General features: G+C 37.3%; 3 protein-coding genes across 3 annotated transcripts; 2 read left to right on the forward strand and 1 right to left on the reverse strand.

Moving 5' to 3' along the window:
- The first annotated feature begins 5,305 nt into the window (after positions 1 to 5,305).
- Positions 5,306 to 6,141, forward strand: LOC104606732 (basic blue protein-like). The gene is made up of 2 exons (XM_010272076.3): positions 5,306 to 5,658; positions 5,741 to 6,141. Exons 1-2 carry the CDS (start codon positions 5,478 to 5,480, stop codon positions 5,938 to 5,940), a joined length of 381 nt encoding a protein of 126 aa, XP_010270378.1. The 5' UTR covers positions 5,306 to 5,477; the 3' UTR covers positions 5,941 to 6,141.
- Positions 6,142 to 8,589: 2,448 nt separating this feature from the next.
- LOC104606730 (photosystem I reaction center subunit N, chloroplastic-like) lies at positions 8,590 to 9,650 on the forward strand. The gene is made up of 3 exons (XM_010272073.3): positions 8,590 to 8,992; positions 9,089 to 9,214; positions 9,306 to 9,650. Exons 1-3 carry the CDS (start codon positions 8,687 to 8,689, stop codon positions 9,393 to 9,395), a joined length of 522 nt encoding a protein of 173 aa, XP_010270375.1. The 5' UTR covers positions 8,590 to 8,686; the 3' UTR covers positions 9,396 to 9,650.
- Positions 9,651 to 9,961: 311 nt separating this feature from the next.
- LOC104606731 (Pectin lyase-like superfamily protein) lies at positions 9,962 to 13,915 on the reverse strand. The gene is made up of 5 exons (XM_010272074.3): positions 13,251 to 13,915; positions 12,690 to 12,810; positions 11,734 to 11,908; positions 11,317 to 11,387; positions 9,962 to 11,176 (listed from the first exon to the last, which is right to left on the reverse strand). The coding sequence occupies exons 1-5, from the start codon at positions 13,800 to 13,802 to the stop codon at positions 10,548 to 10,550; spliced, it is 1,548 nt and encodes a 515-aa protein (XP_010270376.1). The 5' UTR covers positions 13,803 to 13,915; the 3' UTR covers positions 9,962 to 10,547.
- Between the last annotated feature and the right edge of the window lie 1,758 nt (positions 13,916 to 15,673).

Genomic DNA, 15,673 nt, shown 5'->3' on the forward strand with positions numbered 1-15,673 from the left:
TCAAAACTGGAACAAACTAGAATGTTAACCATCCAGAAATGTAATTATCGGATTTGTTATCATCAAAACTGGATCCACCCGAATCTTTAAGTGTTTGTGAAGTAAAATAAGGAAATAATCACCAGCGATGAATCAAAAAGAATAAAAGAAAAAATTAAAAAAAAAAAGAGAAGAAATGAAAGAGAATGGAGGATTGGATCGAATTAATCAAGAAGAAGAGAGATGAGTGAGGGAAAAGGAGAATGGAAGAAGAAAATATATAAAAAAAAAGGGAGAGAGTGAGAAGAAAAAGAACGACTAAAATGGAAAAAAAAAAAGAAGAACCCGAGGAGATGAAAACTGTCTCAAAGAAGAGAGAGGAAACCTCCCTCCCCCCTGTTTGACAGGGGGAGAGAGAGAGACAAGACTCACAGTCGCCTGATTTCCAAACGATACATTTGATACAGGCATATTGTATTCGTATTTATGCTCATCGACACAGAATACACTTCAATTCTACACATATCCTATCAGTCATACGTATTAGTACGATATTCTACTGTACCGATATTAGTATGTATTGCATTGTATTAATGGATATGGCCCAATATTCATCCAATTTTAATTTGACAATATATTCAGACATTGATTTAAAATTTAATTTTTTATAAAATTTAATAAGAAATAAAAATTATAAAATTAGTTTATGTTATTTATCTTAAATAATTTATATATTCCAAGTACACGATGTAAGGAAGTATGGTGTGAGCAATGTTTTGTGATGATTGAATCCGAGTTTGGGGAATATATAGAAAAGTAGAAATAAAAAATAAAAAAAAAAAACTTTCAATAATGAGTATATTCCTCAAATGATTCTCTGGAGAGCTCTAAAAGCTTACAAGGAAAATATCGATTTCAGTTTTTAATATATATATATATATATATATATATATATACGGTGCTATGCACCATTAATAACTTCCCCTTCACCCATTTTTCCTTAAAGTGCTGGTTATATGATTTGGTTCCATGTCAATGCTGGAACAAACCAGTTTTGAAAATATTTTGATGAACTTGACAAAGATGTTGAAACAAATAGTATGGCATCCTCCTAAATTTAACACTTCCAAGATAAATTTTGATGCATCCTATTCAAATAATGGGATGTGTTCAATTGCAACTATACTAGAAATCAGTTTGGAGAGGTTGTGGATTACAAGGCTTATTGGAGTCCCATGATCTGATAGCAAATTTCATGAACAACCCCGTCGTCATCATCGTCGTCATCATCATCATCATCATCGGTGGCTCAAAACTTGTGATCTCATGCCTGAAGCTCATCACCTACCCTCGTTCAAGTTGAAAATTCATCTAAATGAAGAGATTCATTATAAGCACACATGTTCAAAGAAGCCAATGTAGCTCTTTTGTCTTCCCTAGGCTCTGTTGATTTTACTCTTGGAAGATTAGGCTCTGTTAATTTTAATCTCAGAAATCTTCCAGGACCTTTCGTTGTTATTTGTATCAGTGATTTAAGGGGAAGTAATACTTGTGAAGAAATACATCTAATCTATTATATAACACCCAACAAGTTTCTAGAATAAAATAGCACACTTCAACACATGAGTTGAACCATAAAGATTTTTACCAATCTTGAGTCCTTTGCTACTGTCATACGTGTTGAGCGTAGCTCTCATAATCCCGTTTCAGGGTAAATTTGTACTTTGGTTCACTTTTGCCTGTTTTTGGAAACATTACATTTATGCATTGATAAATGACAGACCAATGCATATTTACATTAATAATAAGATATAAAAGTACATCAATAAAAAAGAAGTAAATTTGCATTCAAGTGGGCTTTTGATAAAAAAAAACATATACTTTATTGAAATTCATGCTTGCATCCATTACAGCTAAAAATCTGTTTGTAAGAAGTAAATTGATTAGTGCAAAACTAACCCAATTTTACAATTTATATGAACCGTTTTACACTCTACATATTTACAATCACACTTATTTGCATTGTTTCCAAAGGCAGCCGAAGTTGAGAATAATTACATTTATGGGTGAAAATATTTTTTCCACATAATTGATTTTTACTAAGGCTCTATTTGTTTGCAATGCAAAATCTGAATTGAATGCAAATTTTGTACTTAGACTATGATTTGCACTCTTATCTAATATAAAATTTTTACTTTCTGTTTTAGTTCACTCGTTAATGGTGAAAATTTCTATCCAAAAGTTGATGCAAAATTTGTACCATCTTCCTCCTGTCTCAATTCTCTCTCATGTAAAATAGGGACCACATCACCATGCTTTCTCTCTCACACTTCACTCTTTCATGTAAGATGGGGGCCACATGAAAAGCAGAAATTACGCTCAATCTATGCGCATTCCTATGCATTTACACTAGTGAAAATTAAATTTATACTACAAACAAATACAACTTAAAGTTGCATTGCAAATCTTGATCAGGTGCAAAATTTATACCTGGTTCAATTTTGATTTTATTTATCTATAATTATGATTTGCACTCCTACTTTATACACAATTTGTTCTTTTTACCTCTTTTGTACTCAACGGCAATGAAATTTTTGAATCTCACAATTTATCAAAAAGGAAAAGAAAAACATCTCAAAAGACTATTTTCACCACCTCCCTCTCACCTCAATTCTTTTTCAATATAAAGTGGGGACCACATCATCCTGCATCCTACTAATCCCCCTCTTGCCTCTATTCTCTTTTATTTGAAGTGAAGGTCACTTCATTTTACTTCTCACAAATAAATAATACAATAAAAATCTGAAACAAAAGTAGACCAAAATTTACACTCAACCCTTTTGCACTCATGTATTTACACCAATGCAAATGAAATTTGTACTGCAACCAAACACAACACAAGATCAACCAACCTGAGTAACATAAGAACTGGGGCATTAACCCATTTGCATCGTTTGATTTGCAGATCTTCAAGAAATGAATTTCAGTGGTTTTGGTTTCTGGATTAAGGATGTTTCAGATTCTTTTCTGTTTGCAAAATGTGGGCCTTGTAAGGCCAAGTCTGTTGAATATGCTGAGGTCTTGGCTATTTTAGATTGTTGGTTTACTGCATTAATCCTGAGAGTGAAAAATCTTGTAATAGATTGTGATTCTCTTAATTTAGTTAATTCTTTGAATCAGAAATCATTTGGCTGTTCGCCTGGTGTTTGGCCTTTGCTGCAAGATCTGTATAGGCTAGTTGAGCAGCTGGATTTTAGTTTAGTATTTGTTAGTCGTACTCTAATGATGCAGTTCATGAGCTTGCTGCTAAAGGAAGCTCAGGGATGTCTGCATTTTTGGAGGATTGCGTTGGTGTTTCTCTGTTTTGATGTTGGTGCTGAGGTTGTGGTTTGCGTTGATTTTCAGCCTCCGTAGTTTGTTTGGTTCTGTTTTTTTTTTCTTTTTTTATTTGCTGTAATTTTCTGTTCTGTTTGTTTCTCTTGTTAGGCTAACTGGGTCTAATTTGGATTTAAATTTCGAATGATGTTTATCAGATCAGATTGGAAATTCCAAACTGATCACCTATTTTAGTAGTTACTCCCTCAACCGAATTCCCATCTGTGCCCCACAGAGCGTGCCCCATGGACACCCAACAGCACATATCAACCGTATATTGGTAACATCTCCCAGTGACTTGAATGCCGGAGATTCCACCCTAAAAACGAACTCTGGGGTCAGGTTGCAGGTCACCGGAATCCAGAGGTCCTTTCCTTTCTTCTCCTCATTGTAGATCCGAGCAGTATAATGTTATAGATTAGCTAGAAATAGGATCCTATCTCTGTATCTCATACTTACCTCATTTCAGCACTTGATAAAAAAAAAAAGCCAATGACAATGAGAATGACATAGGCTTCATATTGATCCCAAGAATAGGTTAGGTTGGGCTTAGGTTGTACATGGGCTCCGAACAAAAACTTCTAGCCCAACCCAATCCATATGTTGTCGCCTTGTCGGTGACACAAAGGCCAATTGATTTATCAGCAACTTGACTCGTGATATTTGTAACTGTTTGCTTGTGAATCCAAAAATAAGTAAGTTGTCTTCTACCTAACAACGAGGAAACAGTATTGAATTATTGACGTAAATGGAAACATTTTTCACCTCGATAGAAAATGTCTAAAGTTCTACCCTTAATACTGGGCCAACCATATCATCATCTGTCAAGCTGATGTTTCATATCGTGATTGGCCAATGAATTCAAAATGCCAAGTGTAAAAATGACGACTTCTTCGTAAGTGCATTCGGACCTGATGTTTGACGTTTCCTTTTCTTCAAACACAGATCTACCTTGGAGGCTTCATGCAATTATACTTGAGTGCAGGCACTTGATTTCAAATTTCTCATCTCCAAGTTTCCATTTTACATCTCGATCCTGTAATAGATTACCTCTCGAGCTAGCTAAATATGCCTTTAGGCATAAAATTTCGATGGCCTGGTCATCTCCACCAGAGTTTGTCAGGTGATCTCTTGTATTGGATGAGATGCAGTTCTTGAATCAATAAATCTGTCCTTGGCTGAAAAAAAAAAAAAAAAGTCAATCTAGCTCCAATGAAGAAACCCTTCAAAATAGGCTCTCTTAGTTAGAGATTTACTTATTACATATGATGGGTCTACCTTATAGTATTACCCAGCATTTCTTCTAAATTGATATGTCAATCCTAATATTTTTTTTCCCTGTTGCTGGCTAAGTTAATTTCAGGCTTAGGGGCAATTGGATAACAACTGAAGTGACTTAACTAAATGGTTCATTTTCTTATATGAATAAATTATTTAGTGGGTCCCAAGCTCAATTAATGCAGGGTATAGGTACCCTGTCCCTATCTGGATTATATATATATTATGTTATTTAAAATATTATTTATATTTTAATTTTCAAATTTTAAATATTTTATTAAAAACATATTTTTAATTAAAAATTAGGGGATTCGGATGTGAAACCCGTTTCATATGGAGGCTAAATTTTTACGAAAATCGGGATCGGAGCGAGGAATATTTTAAAAGCCCGTTGCCAATCAAAATCAAGCACAATTAATGGAAGGGGAATGGGTACTCATCAATACAGTTATTGTTTAGTTAGTTCTTGGATACAACACCTCTCCAAGGTTCCAGTCTCCCACCGAACCTCTTAAGAAAATCTTGGTGTCAGATAGAGATAAGACCAGACTTACCTCCAACGTAATGGCCATTGTGGATTGTTGTTATTAGCCCATTTTAATGAGCCTCACCCCTTCCAAACCTGAGCCACCATATAGCCTTTATCGTGACTTTGGCCCTGACCTCATTTTCAACATATGGGACCCCCTCCCCTTCCCATCAGTTGTTTTCTCCCATACAAACCCCTATAATAACAAGCCTTAGCTCCATTCCTGCTTGAATCATCTCTCAGCTTTCTTGATCTTCTTCTTGGTAGCTATCGATCGGTGTGTTGTTGTTGCTGATTGTTGGAAGAGCTACTAAAGATGGCTCGGGGAAGAGGCAATGCATCTGCAGTGGTGATCCTTGGGCTCACACTACTCTGCCTGCTTGTTCACTGTGAGATGGTCCATGCCGCAACCTTCATGGTCGGGGATGCTGGTGGTTGGACATTTAACACCGCTGCCTGGCCTAATGGAAAGAGTTTTCGGGCTGGTGATGTACTTGGTAAGGACATCTTACGACGTTGATGATGATGATGATGCAAATAAACCTTATTGTTTCTTTGTGTTTATGTTGTGTTTTGCAGTTTTCAGGTACAGCCCAGCGATCCACAACGTAGTTGCAGTAGACAGAAATGGCTACAACAGTTGCACCACCCCAAGAGGTGCTAGAGTGTTGACAACGGGGAACGACCAGATCAAACTGGCTAGGGGACAGAACTACTTCATCTGCACCATTGCTGGCCACTGTCAGGCTGGAATGAAGATTGCCGTCACCGCTGCTTGATCCAATCAGCTTTGAGCAGTACTACTAGTTCTCTTAGAGAAGCAGCATACCGTATAATTATATAGCAGAAAATAAAGTAGCTAGTATAATATAATATCGTCAAATCTTACTGTAATAGATGGATTGGGATTTGGAAATATAAACTTTTGTGTGACAGTAGAGAGTGGCTTCTGAATATATAAACGAATATTTGATTTAGTACATGGCCATGTTGCAGATGAGTTGGTGGGTTAGTGATACCGAGTTATTATTAGAAAAATATTAATCCTTTAAAAGTGAAGTTTAGTTGATGAGTCAATTACAAACCCATATATTTGTCAAGTTTCTTATTCTTATGTCCCTGTATTGCTTGGCAATCTGGACCAGATATCCCTCAAACATACCTGGAAAAACCAATCTAGTTTTTCCCAAGTTCAGGCCATTAATGCATATTAGAGTCTGGGACTCTAGCTGGGTTTGCACTTCCCAAGAAGACCCACTCCAAAACCCTACTCTCTGTTTGGACGTTGGTGTCTTTCGATGGCCGTGCAACTTGAGTGGGTCAGGAATCAGCATGGGACGTAGACCCAAGCGCTCTCTTCCCCTAGGACAATGAGTGAGACAAAATGATCACTGTAGTTCTCTACTGTGGGTAAATGGGTATTGCAAAAAGGGGTGGCAACGAGTTGACCTTTTCATGAGTTGTTTGAACTCGGCAGGTGAAAAGTTCAGTTCGGCTCCATTACAACCGAGGTTCAAGCCAAGTTCGAGTCTAGTAGAATCCGGCTCGTGAGTTCGGCAGGTGAAAATATTATAATTCTTAATTTTTTAAATTTCAAATAAAAAAATATTTTTATATATAATTTTTTATTTTTATAAAATATTTTTCTTAAAATAAAGTTTGAGCTGAGCCGAACTCGAGCTTATGAATTTTTGACTCGAGTCAAGCCTAAACTCAAGATTCTAGCTCGAATTAAGCTCGAACTCGAACATTTTAAAACAGTCTCGAGCCAAGCTCAAACCTCGTACTATTTGACTTGATTCAGCTCAAATCCACCCCTAAAATTTGCAATAAGCATCTTAGTGCACCCACTTCAATATGTATTGTAGTGGGTAATTGAAAGCTCAAAAGGCCTTTACATGTCTGTCTTGCTAATTTTTTTCAAATCAACATGGAGCCTTAAACCACAAAGTAACCCCATGAATAGATTTAACTTATTAAAATCTATGATGCAGGAATTCTGGAAAGAACATCATACCAAAAAGGCTTTAACCAATCACAACCCCATGAATTTTGGTGAAAACCCACATTAATTGTAAGTTTAGTATCATGTCTTTTTGGCATCATAGTCGGATCCTTTTAATTAATTAATATAAAACATGCAACTAAAAGGTCCTTTCTCAACAAATTTTATATATTTGTTGACAAAAATGATGAATTTATGATGCCAGAAATGCTTTGATCAATCAATACTCCTCCTGAATTTTAATAAATACCAATTAGAGGTACCAAATCGAAGGTTGATTGGTTATAAATTCTTTTTAGATATCATGTCTTTCAAGGTGGGCCATAGGGTTGATGTAACTAAAATGACAGCTGCGGGTTGAACATCTGGCCAATCAAAAGGGTTTTCCATATGGTGGTTCATTTGAATCCACCAAATCATTCCTCCATGAGGCAGAATTAGGTTAAGTTGTGCAGAGAGGAACTCCCCATTTCAATAGTTTTGGGTCTAGTTAAGGAGCTTTCCTACATGAACCCGAAATGAGAAAGGATACTGGATACCTCCCAAACTGGTGAATATTCAATTTGGAGAAAACTTTTGTATTTTTTTTTCCTTGAAGCGGGGTTATTTTGCACATTTAGCAAGGTGTTACGGGCTGAATTTTTTTTCCATAAATATAGGATAGGGAAGGACTTAGAGACCAGCTCGCTCGGATCTGCTACTCACAAGAACACCATCCATCCATGACGACATACAGGTTCGGGACTCGGGAGATGTTTGGCTGCAGTGTCTAGTGGGGTGGGTGTGGGTAGCGTTATTGTAGATAGCAGAGCCGAGCCCAAATAAAATTGCGTATTAGGGTGCAACTTGGGTCAGGTTGGGCTGAGAATTTATTAAATTTTGAATGGGCTTAAACCATAATAACCAAGCCCAATGTAGTTTAAATTATTCATCCCAAGTAACCTGACTTGAACCCCTTCAGGAATGGAGCACAGGCATCACTTATCTCCTTTTTGCCACCTTAGGCAAGGAATCTCTTCTTGGTTTATTTACCATTTTTATATGCAGTTATGGCTAACAAAATAGGGGCCGTAAGTTAGGGATACTCCTTTGGTACCTCTAAGTGGTCTACCGAAAGCCTATAGTGTCCAGAGGATATAATCAGAAGAAATGGTTTACTTTCATGCCTTCATCTAATGGATCTGATCACAGGAGGACCCCTTACGGGATTTTACTAGCTTGGTGGAAGGAATAGGAAGCTGGAACAAGCGGAAGATTCGATCGGTCTCAAAGACACCCACCACCACAAAAATTGAGTGTGGGGACCCAATACAAAATTAAGCTTCCAATGGGCGTGAGGAAATCTCACCTTATCCACACTCCCACCACAACCTTCTATTGCACATAATCTCCTCCACTCCACATCATCACGAAATCTATAAACAAAACAAAGACAAACCACCATTAACAACCATCCTCGACCTTATTCTGCTCAGTCAATTGGACTGAATTCTCTCTTGTCCTCACAGTTGATTGAAGCAATGGCAGCCATGAACTCCAGTGTGTTAGCTTGCAACTATGCCATCTCCGGCACGGCATCATCCGATGCCAATTGGAAGCTTGCAGCTATGCCGTCTGTTGCAACCCCAGTTGCATCATCTCCCAGGTTGCCGATGATCAAAGCCCAACAAGCTAAAGTTTCCGAGTCAAAGGTAGAGGGAGGGAGCGAGGGACGTAGAGCTGCACTTCTTTGCCTAGCCGGTGCTCTTTTCGCAACTGCTGCCTCTACGTCTTCCGCCAATGCAGGGATCATCGAAGAGTACCTCGAGAGGAGCAAAGCTAACAAGGTCAGTTGATATTGTTGACGCTACATCTCTTATAATCATCATATCTATATCTCCGCAACAATGAAACTTAATTCTAGACATCAATGGTGCGTACAGGAACTAAATGACAAGAAGAGGTTGGCCACAAGCGGAGCAAACTTTGCCCGTGCATACACAGTAGAGTTTGGCACTTGCAAATTCCCAGAGAACTTCACGGGCTGCCAGGATCTCGCCAAGCAAAAGGTTTGTTTGATGCTTTCTAGGCCTGTGTTCTCAGTAACCCCAGCTGGATTTTTAGTATGTTTGGTTCTGATTTGTGCCGTTTGGTGTGCAGAAAGTGCCTTTCATTAGTGATGATTTGGAGCTGGAATGTGAAGGAAAGGACAAATACAAGTGTGGTTCTAATGTCTTCTGGAAATGGTGAAAGACTGGAAGAGGCAGCTCTACCCTACCCAACCTGTATTTAAATGATTCCTATTAAATTTTCCACTGGGAATCCCTTTCGTCCAATTGTTCTGTAATCCTCTGTTTTCTCGTTCATGTTCCAATTGCTTCTTGTTTTCTGTTAATTACCCAAAAAGAATTACTGGGACTGAGAGTGTGGATGGAGACAGAGGAAGTGGCCTGCTTATGATTGATCCATTATTTTTGAAGAGAAAATGTATACTTTCCTATGCCAGATGCTTAGCATTTCCACCTCAACTGTTTAACCATTTTATAATAGTACAGTGGTATAAGGCTCTCTACAAATAGGTTATGTTAGATGTCTTCTCCTTTCTTCTGTACTTGTTTCTTGCTATGAGAGTGCAGGTAAACGATCAACGCCATAAGAGTTGCAGATGACATAGTCTGCCTCATACCTCCTCGTTTGTTGGTCAGCGTCCTACATTCAAGGCTTGTAGGGCATTATCTGATATATGTGTCTTCTCTTGTGATTAATCATAAAATGGTTGGCGAAATAAGACTTAAATACCAAGGAAACATCAGAAATACAAAAAGGGCTTATTTGATTTTCGGTTCTGTTCCATTACTCTGCTTACAATTCTGGCATCAGCATTGATCAATTGTGAAAAGTAAAAACAAGAACCCTTATATAAATTTAATTTATAGTTCCTCTGTACAATTTACAATTCTCTGTATAGAAACTGATGAATGTCAAATATACCCGAAAAAAATTGATATTGATACACTCAAAAAAAAAAAAAAGAAAAAACGAAAACAATGAGGATTGTTTTTCTTGTCCAAGCTCTGGCTTATCAATAGGTATACTCCGCATCCACCCAATTCAATCCAGAATGAAATTAGCCAGACATACCAAAGTTTGACACTGAAAGTTGAACTTTTAGGTGCGTGAATAATTCTCCACAGCATTACAATCCAATTTATCAACCTTGTCATGCAACCTGCACATGTTTGCATCAACTCAATCTGATCATGCTCGAGCAGGGATCACCATCAAACTTGGTCTGTTGGGAGTTGTACCCAGGTTCTGGATGAAAGTTCCATTGGACTATCCAATTAAACCCAAGCCTCTTAAATCTCTCACCGTGATCACTCGTACATGATGCCCTGAAGGTCAAAACTTTGGACAGCTGAATGAGTTGTTCTGAAGCTGCAGGCATGGCATTGGAAATACCTCAACAACATCACCTGTGATGTATTCACAATGCCATGTTTCTGAAGGACCTAATCCCAATAGACTAATATTTCTCAAACATATCCTTTCAAATAGTGCATTCTCAATACCCTGTAGAACTGGTGCTTTTCCTGTGTTGACACTAACAACATTACTTATGTAAATGTCTTTTACTGAAGGAAGTGAATTGGGGTCCCATCCCTTATCAGGGTGATCATTAGAACCTCTGCTGAACCTTATGGGTACCTTCACCCTTTCCATGGTTATGTTAGTGATGGTGATATTGCGTATGTATCCTCCTCTTCCCTTATCAGTCTTCACACGCACCCCGGCTGCTGAGTCTCGGACATGGAGTTCTTCCACAAGTACACCTGATATTCCACCAGACATCTCACTACCAATTCCTACTCCAGAGCATGTTGGAGTTGTACCTGACACCTTCCTCACTATAATGTTCGTGCTTGGACGGGCCATGGCGATTCCATATTGGTCCCATCCACTCTTCACTGCCACAAGATCATCTCCACTCTCAATGTAACAGTCTTCAATGCACACATTTTTGCTCGAGTCTGAATTAATTACAGAATAGATCAGCATATGAATGAAGATTGCAAATGGTGGATTAGTTTGAGGGTAGTCTCTCCTTCCAAACTTAACGTACATTTTTAATCAACCATAAATGCTTTGTTGAAAGAAACAGCAAGCATACCTGGGTCTATACCATCTGTATTTGGGGCGTTTAGGGGAGCCAGAATAGTCATTCCTTTGATGACAACATTACTGAAACATGACGCATTTAGAAATCAATTAGTTCAGACTTTCAAATAACTTAGAAAGCTAGCTGGAGGAGCAATCACATGTATCAAGAAATCATTCATCCTAGTTTTTATAAAGAGGGCACGGCACGTTCAGGAAAGCTCACATCCCATGTGAATGTACTGTTCTGCCATGATGCAAAAGGCATCGCTGGCATCACTGAGGCTGTGATCATAAAGGCTCCAGCAGCTTACAATAAATCACACCCCCCACAGGCCCAAGATTTAACCATCCATATGGGTATTTTATTTATTTAATCCCATTGTTTAGTTTTGATTGATTGGCGAATTAGAGACAAGGGAAGTCATACCTGCAGTAAACAGGATGGATAGTCCAGAAGGGAGAATTCAGGAAAGTGAGGTTGGAAATGAGAATGTTGTGAGAGTTCAGGAGTTCAAGCAGGTGACCCCTAGTGTACACAAGTGATCTGTTCCACCACATGTCCCACCACATCTTCCCCTGACCATCAATTGTCCCATTTTGTCCTGTGACAGACCAAATTAAGCACCCATAAATATTAAAATCAATATTAAGTCCTGAACAATCTGTAATCTGTAATCTGTACACATTTTGAGCTTCTGTTCAAGGAAGATAATCGTAGGTGTCACCAATCAAATGGTAATGGTGGGACCTACCCCCTGGATGGTCATCACATGGGTATGAGCTTGGTAGAGACTAGAGAGTCCTACCCATTGATGTGTCCATCTAGAAGAGAATCCTAATCATCTAACAAGCTGGCTATTTGACATAATTGAGCAAATGGTGATACACATCTTACATGATTATCTGGACCACGTAAGACTTTGCTAGTGGGTGTAATCATAGCGAGTGATCAAGTGGATAAACACAGAACTGTGTCTAGTGTCTGTGTTGGAAGTCCATTTGTAGAATAGCCCGAAGTTGGACTGGTTTAGTACTGGTCAACCCTGTTCTTGAAAAAACCGGGATGAGTAACTCGGTACTCGGTACGTACACTGAGATTCAACCCAAACTCAAACCAGGTGGGACTACGGTTTAGCCAACATTAACTCGAACAGAGCTGGACAACGGTGGGTCGGGTCAAAATTTCAATCCCTATTTAAAAAAGGGAATCAATGAATCTAAAGGTTCACATGACCAACACATAAAGATTAATATAACAGGCAACAACCATTAGGGTTTGAAGAATCATGATCAAAGAACATAAAAAAACTATTATTTGCACAGAGAAATGAATGCAAGAAATACTTAAAAAAAAAAATTAGATGGTTACTATGGGAGATGTACCAGTAATGACAACGTTAGTGAGACCATCTCCATGAATGAGGCTAATGTGTCTCCCTCCCAGTCTCTCCCTTCCTCTTCCATAGGATGGCAATGGCTCTATCACGGGCCATTCCTCTGTATTCTATTTAAACAATAAAACAAATGATTACTGTTCAGTTAACAAAGTATATCTGAATTCTCTGCAAGAAAAAGAGAACATTGTTGTTTTCTTCAATGGCTTCTATCATATCACCCAGTAATTAGATTGACAAAAGAAGCTCAGCAGAGCAAATCAGGAAATCAGGAATCTACTGTTCCATTGTTCGTTACATCAAAAGAGCCATAACCGTTGATTTGGTAGCTCATGGTGAAGCTGCTGACATTCTCCCGCTGTCAGCCTTTCTTCTCCGGCCATCATACGTTAACGTTTCAGGTCAAACGTATACTAACATGATTCACTCATGAAAATCCAATACGAATTCACAGAGGAAAGAACGGAAAAGATCATTTAGTCAAGCTTTCACCCTTTAATCCCATTAGAAATTTGAACAAGAAAAATAAAAAATCTGAAAATTTCCATACCTGAGAACCAAGAATAATAGCGTCCTCTTCAAGAAAAAGCGTGAAATTACTGGTTAGATTGAAGCTTCCAGTAAGCCACCTTCCTCTGGGAACGATGAGCTTGGAACCTCCTTTATCTCCGAAACGCTTCAAGTATCGTATCGCCCTCTGAAACGCTTTTGTATTCGACGTTAGACCATCACCAACACCTCCGAAATCTGTTATCGACCTCACAACCTTTCTCGGTGGTCCTTCTCGGAAAAACCCAGAACAGCTACGTGGGTCCTCCGGAAAACCGATTTTCTCAGAACCCAAAATCATCCGTATTGGTAAGACAGATTTTGTGGTTATCTGAAGCCAAGAAACCGCTATAACCGTCGTTACCAGTAGCAAAACCGGCCATGAAGGCCTCCTAAAACCACCCCAAATGTTCAGAAACAAGGGTTTTTCTACATTCATCATGGAGGAAAGAAGAAAAGAAAAAACAGAGAAGAAGAAGAAGAAGATGAAGAAGAAGGATAGGTGTATGGGATCGCGTAACGAGGGGGAGAAGCCGAGAAGGTTTTTTAGCATACGCGGAGGTGCGTAGTACGCAGTAGGATAGGAGATTGTGGGTGTACACGTCAAAATTCGGGTAAGAAGGGGACGTGAATGGAGGCGTGAGTGGGGTTTGTGCGCATTGCGCACATGGGCGTTTTATAGTAGAAATTGATTATCTTGAGGCTTCATGGTCATGGGGGTTCAAGAGAAGAAGGAAGCAAGCATTCGGGAATCGGGAGACAACGAAAGCGTGATCCGTCCGGTTCGGTGGGGACGACTCAGCTCCTTTTCAATGCGCGTGTAATTAAAAGTTTAAAACTACATTCCGCTCTTCACGGGTTTTTTCTTATTTTTATTATAAATAAAATAATAATCTTTATTTGTTTTTAGATTTTTGTACCAATCATGTGGATCTATGACACGTACTATCTGGTAATTGATCTGGCCGTCCGGTCCTTGATCATTTCTCCACAGGTGGGTCCTTTAAAAAACCAGAGCAGGAACCCCATCTGACGCCAATCCAACGGCTGGGAAAAGCTCTTCCTTGATGGGATCACTTAAAAAGCAAGGTACCGAACGTGCACGGAACAACGAAAGGTTTCTTATGAAATTGGCTTTAAAATGTATTTTTCCAAAGTACAACTGAACAGGTTGTTCACATAAAGTCAACCAAGAAGACCTAAAAATAGTATTTATCTTATTTTCTAATTATTTTTTGGTTAGAGCTTCTACCAAAATATATATAGTTTATGGGTGCAACAGTTTACGAAGACCTTACCAATTACTCTGCAAGATGCATGTATCCGACACGCATAATAAAGGATTTTTATAAATATTTTAATTTTAATGTATTAAACGAAGCTTCGGTTCGTTCATTTCGCTTGTTTGGCTCAGTTTGGAAACAGTACTAATACAAATAAATCTATACTACTTTAAAAAGTAGGAATGGATTTAAGAATATTTTTATAATTTTTTAAGGATATAATTTATTTTTCTATATTAAAATTTATTGATAAAAAATGAGAACAAATAGGATAATTAGTTCTTGATATTAAATGAATTGAAATGAGGTAATTCAAAGATACTCAATGCATTCAATTTTCTCATTAAATCCAATATTTAAGTTATTAACTTGCATTCATATTCATTGAATCATATATTTAAGTCATTTTTATTTCTTCTCATCATTAAGTTCTATTAATTAAATCCATAATAAATTAATAATTCCAAAAACATAAAAGTTTATATTTCTAAAATCTACTTAGCAAAAATAGTGTTTTCAACTAGGTGGTGGCAAGAAATTAAATGATTTTTGGTCAAATGGGTTAATCCATGTTGCCACGATTAAGTAATAAAATTAAAAAATAGAAATTAAAAAATTTGGAACATTTTTAACATGCATATTAAACAATAATAAGTATGATAAATAAGAAATGTTTTTATTAATGATGGAAATGAAATGTAAAATTTAAAACCAATTGGAAATAAAAATATTTTCTTATTCTCTCTCATTAAATCCTATATTTAAAATATATTTTTCTCATCATTAAATTATTCTAATTAAATCCACAATATTAATTTTAACAGTATAAAATAAATATTTTGAAAAGTAATTTGACAACAAAACAACTTTCTTCCCTCCCGGGGAGGGTAAGCAATTTGACCATTTGGGGTCAAATGGATTAATAAATAATGTCATAATTAAATAATAAAAATTGAAATAAATAACTATGAAATGTAAGAAGTACTTTTTATTAATGATGAAAATGGAATGCCAAATTCAAAATCTACCTACAACGAAATGATATCAAAGTCAAATAATAAAATTTTTAATAATAGAAAATATAAAAAATCACAAAAATAAAAAAAAAAAGACAATTAAAATTTTGGGCACATATCTAATG

Source organism: Nelumbo nucifera, chromosome 5 (genome assembly GCF_055504915.1).
Source record: "Nelumbo nucifera cultivar China Antique chromosome 5, China Antique-T2T, whole genome shotgun sequence".
Lineage (NCBI taxonomy): Eukaryota > Viridiplantae > Streptophyta > Magnoliopsida > Proteales > Nelumbonaceae > Nelumbo > Nelumbo nucifera.

Excerpts from the sequence above, each read along its gene's own strand:
- LOC104606732 (XM_010272076.3), top strand. The coding sequence starts at position 5,478 with ATGGCTCGGGGAAGAGGCAATGCATCTGCAGTGGTGATCCTTGGGCTC. Across the intron at positions 5,659-5,740 it reads TCGGGCTGGTGATGTACTTG|TTTTCAGGTACAGCCCAGCG; the intron begins GTAAGGACATCT and ends TGTGTTTTGCAG.
- LOC104606731 (XM_010272074.3), bottom strand. The coding sequence starts at position 13,802 with ATGCTAAAAAACCTTCTCGGCTTCTCCCCCTCGTTACGCGATCCCATA. Across the intron at positions 11,909-12,689 it reads CACTAACGTTGTCATTACTG|GACAAAATGGGACAATTGAT; the intron begins GTACATCTCCCA and ends GGTCTGTCACAG. Across the intron at positions 11,388-11,733 it reads ATCCATCCTGTTTACTGCAG|TAATGTTGTCATCAAAGGAA; the intron begins GTATGACTTCCC and ends GTCATGTTTCAG.
- LOC104606730 (XM_010272073.3), top strand. The coding sequence starts at position 8,687 with ATGGCAGCCATGAACTCCAGTGTGTTAGCTTGCAACTATGCCATCTCC. Across the intron at positions 8,993-9,088 it reads AGAGGAGCAAAGCTAACAAG|GAACTAAATGACAAGAAGAG; the intron begins GTCAGTTGATAT and ends TGGTGCGTACAG. Across the intron at positions 9,215-9,305 it reads AGGATCTCGCCAAGCAAAAG|AAAGTGCCTTTCATTAGTGA; the intron begins GTTTGTTTGATG and ends TTTGGTGTGCAG.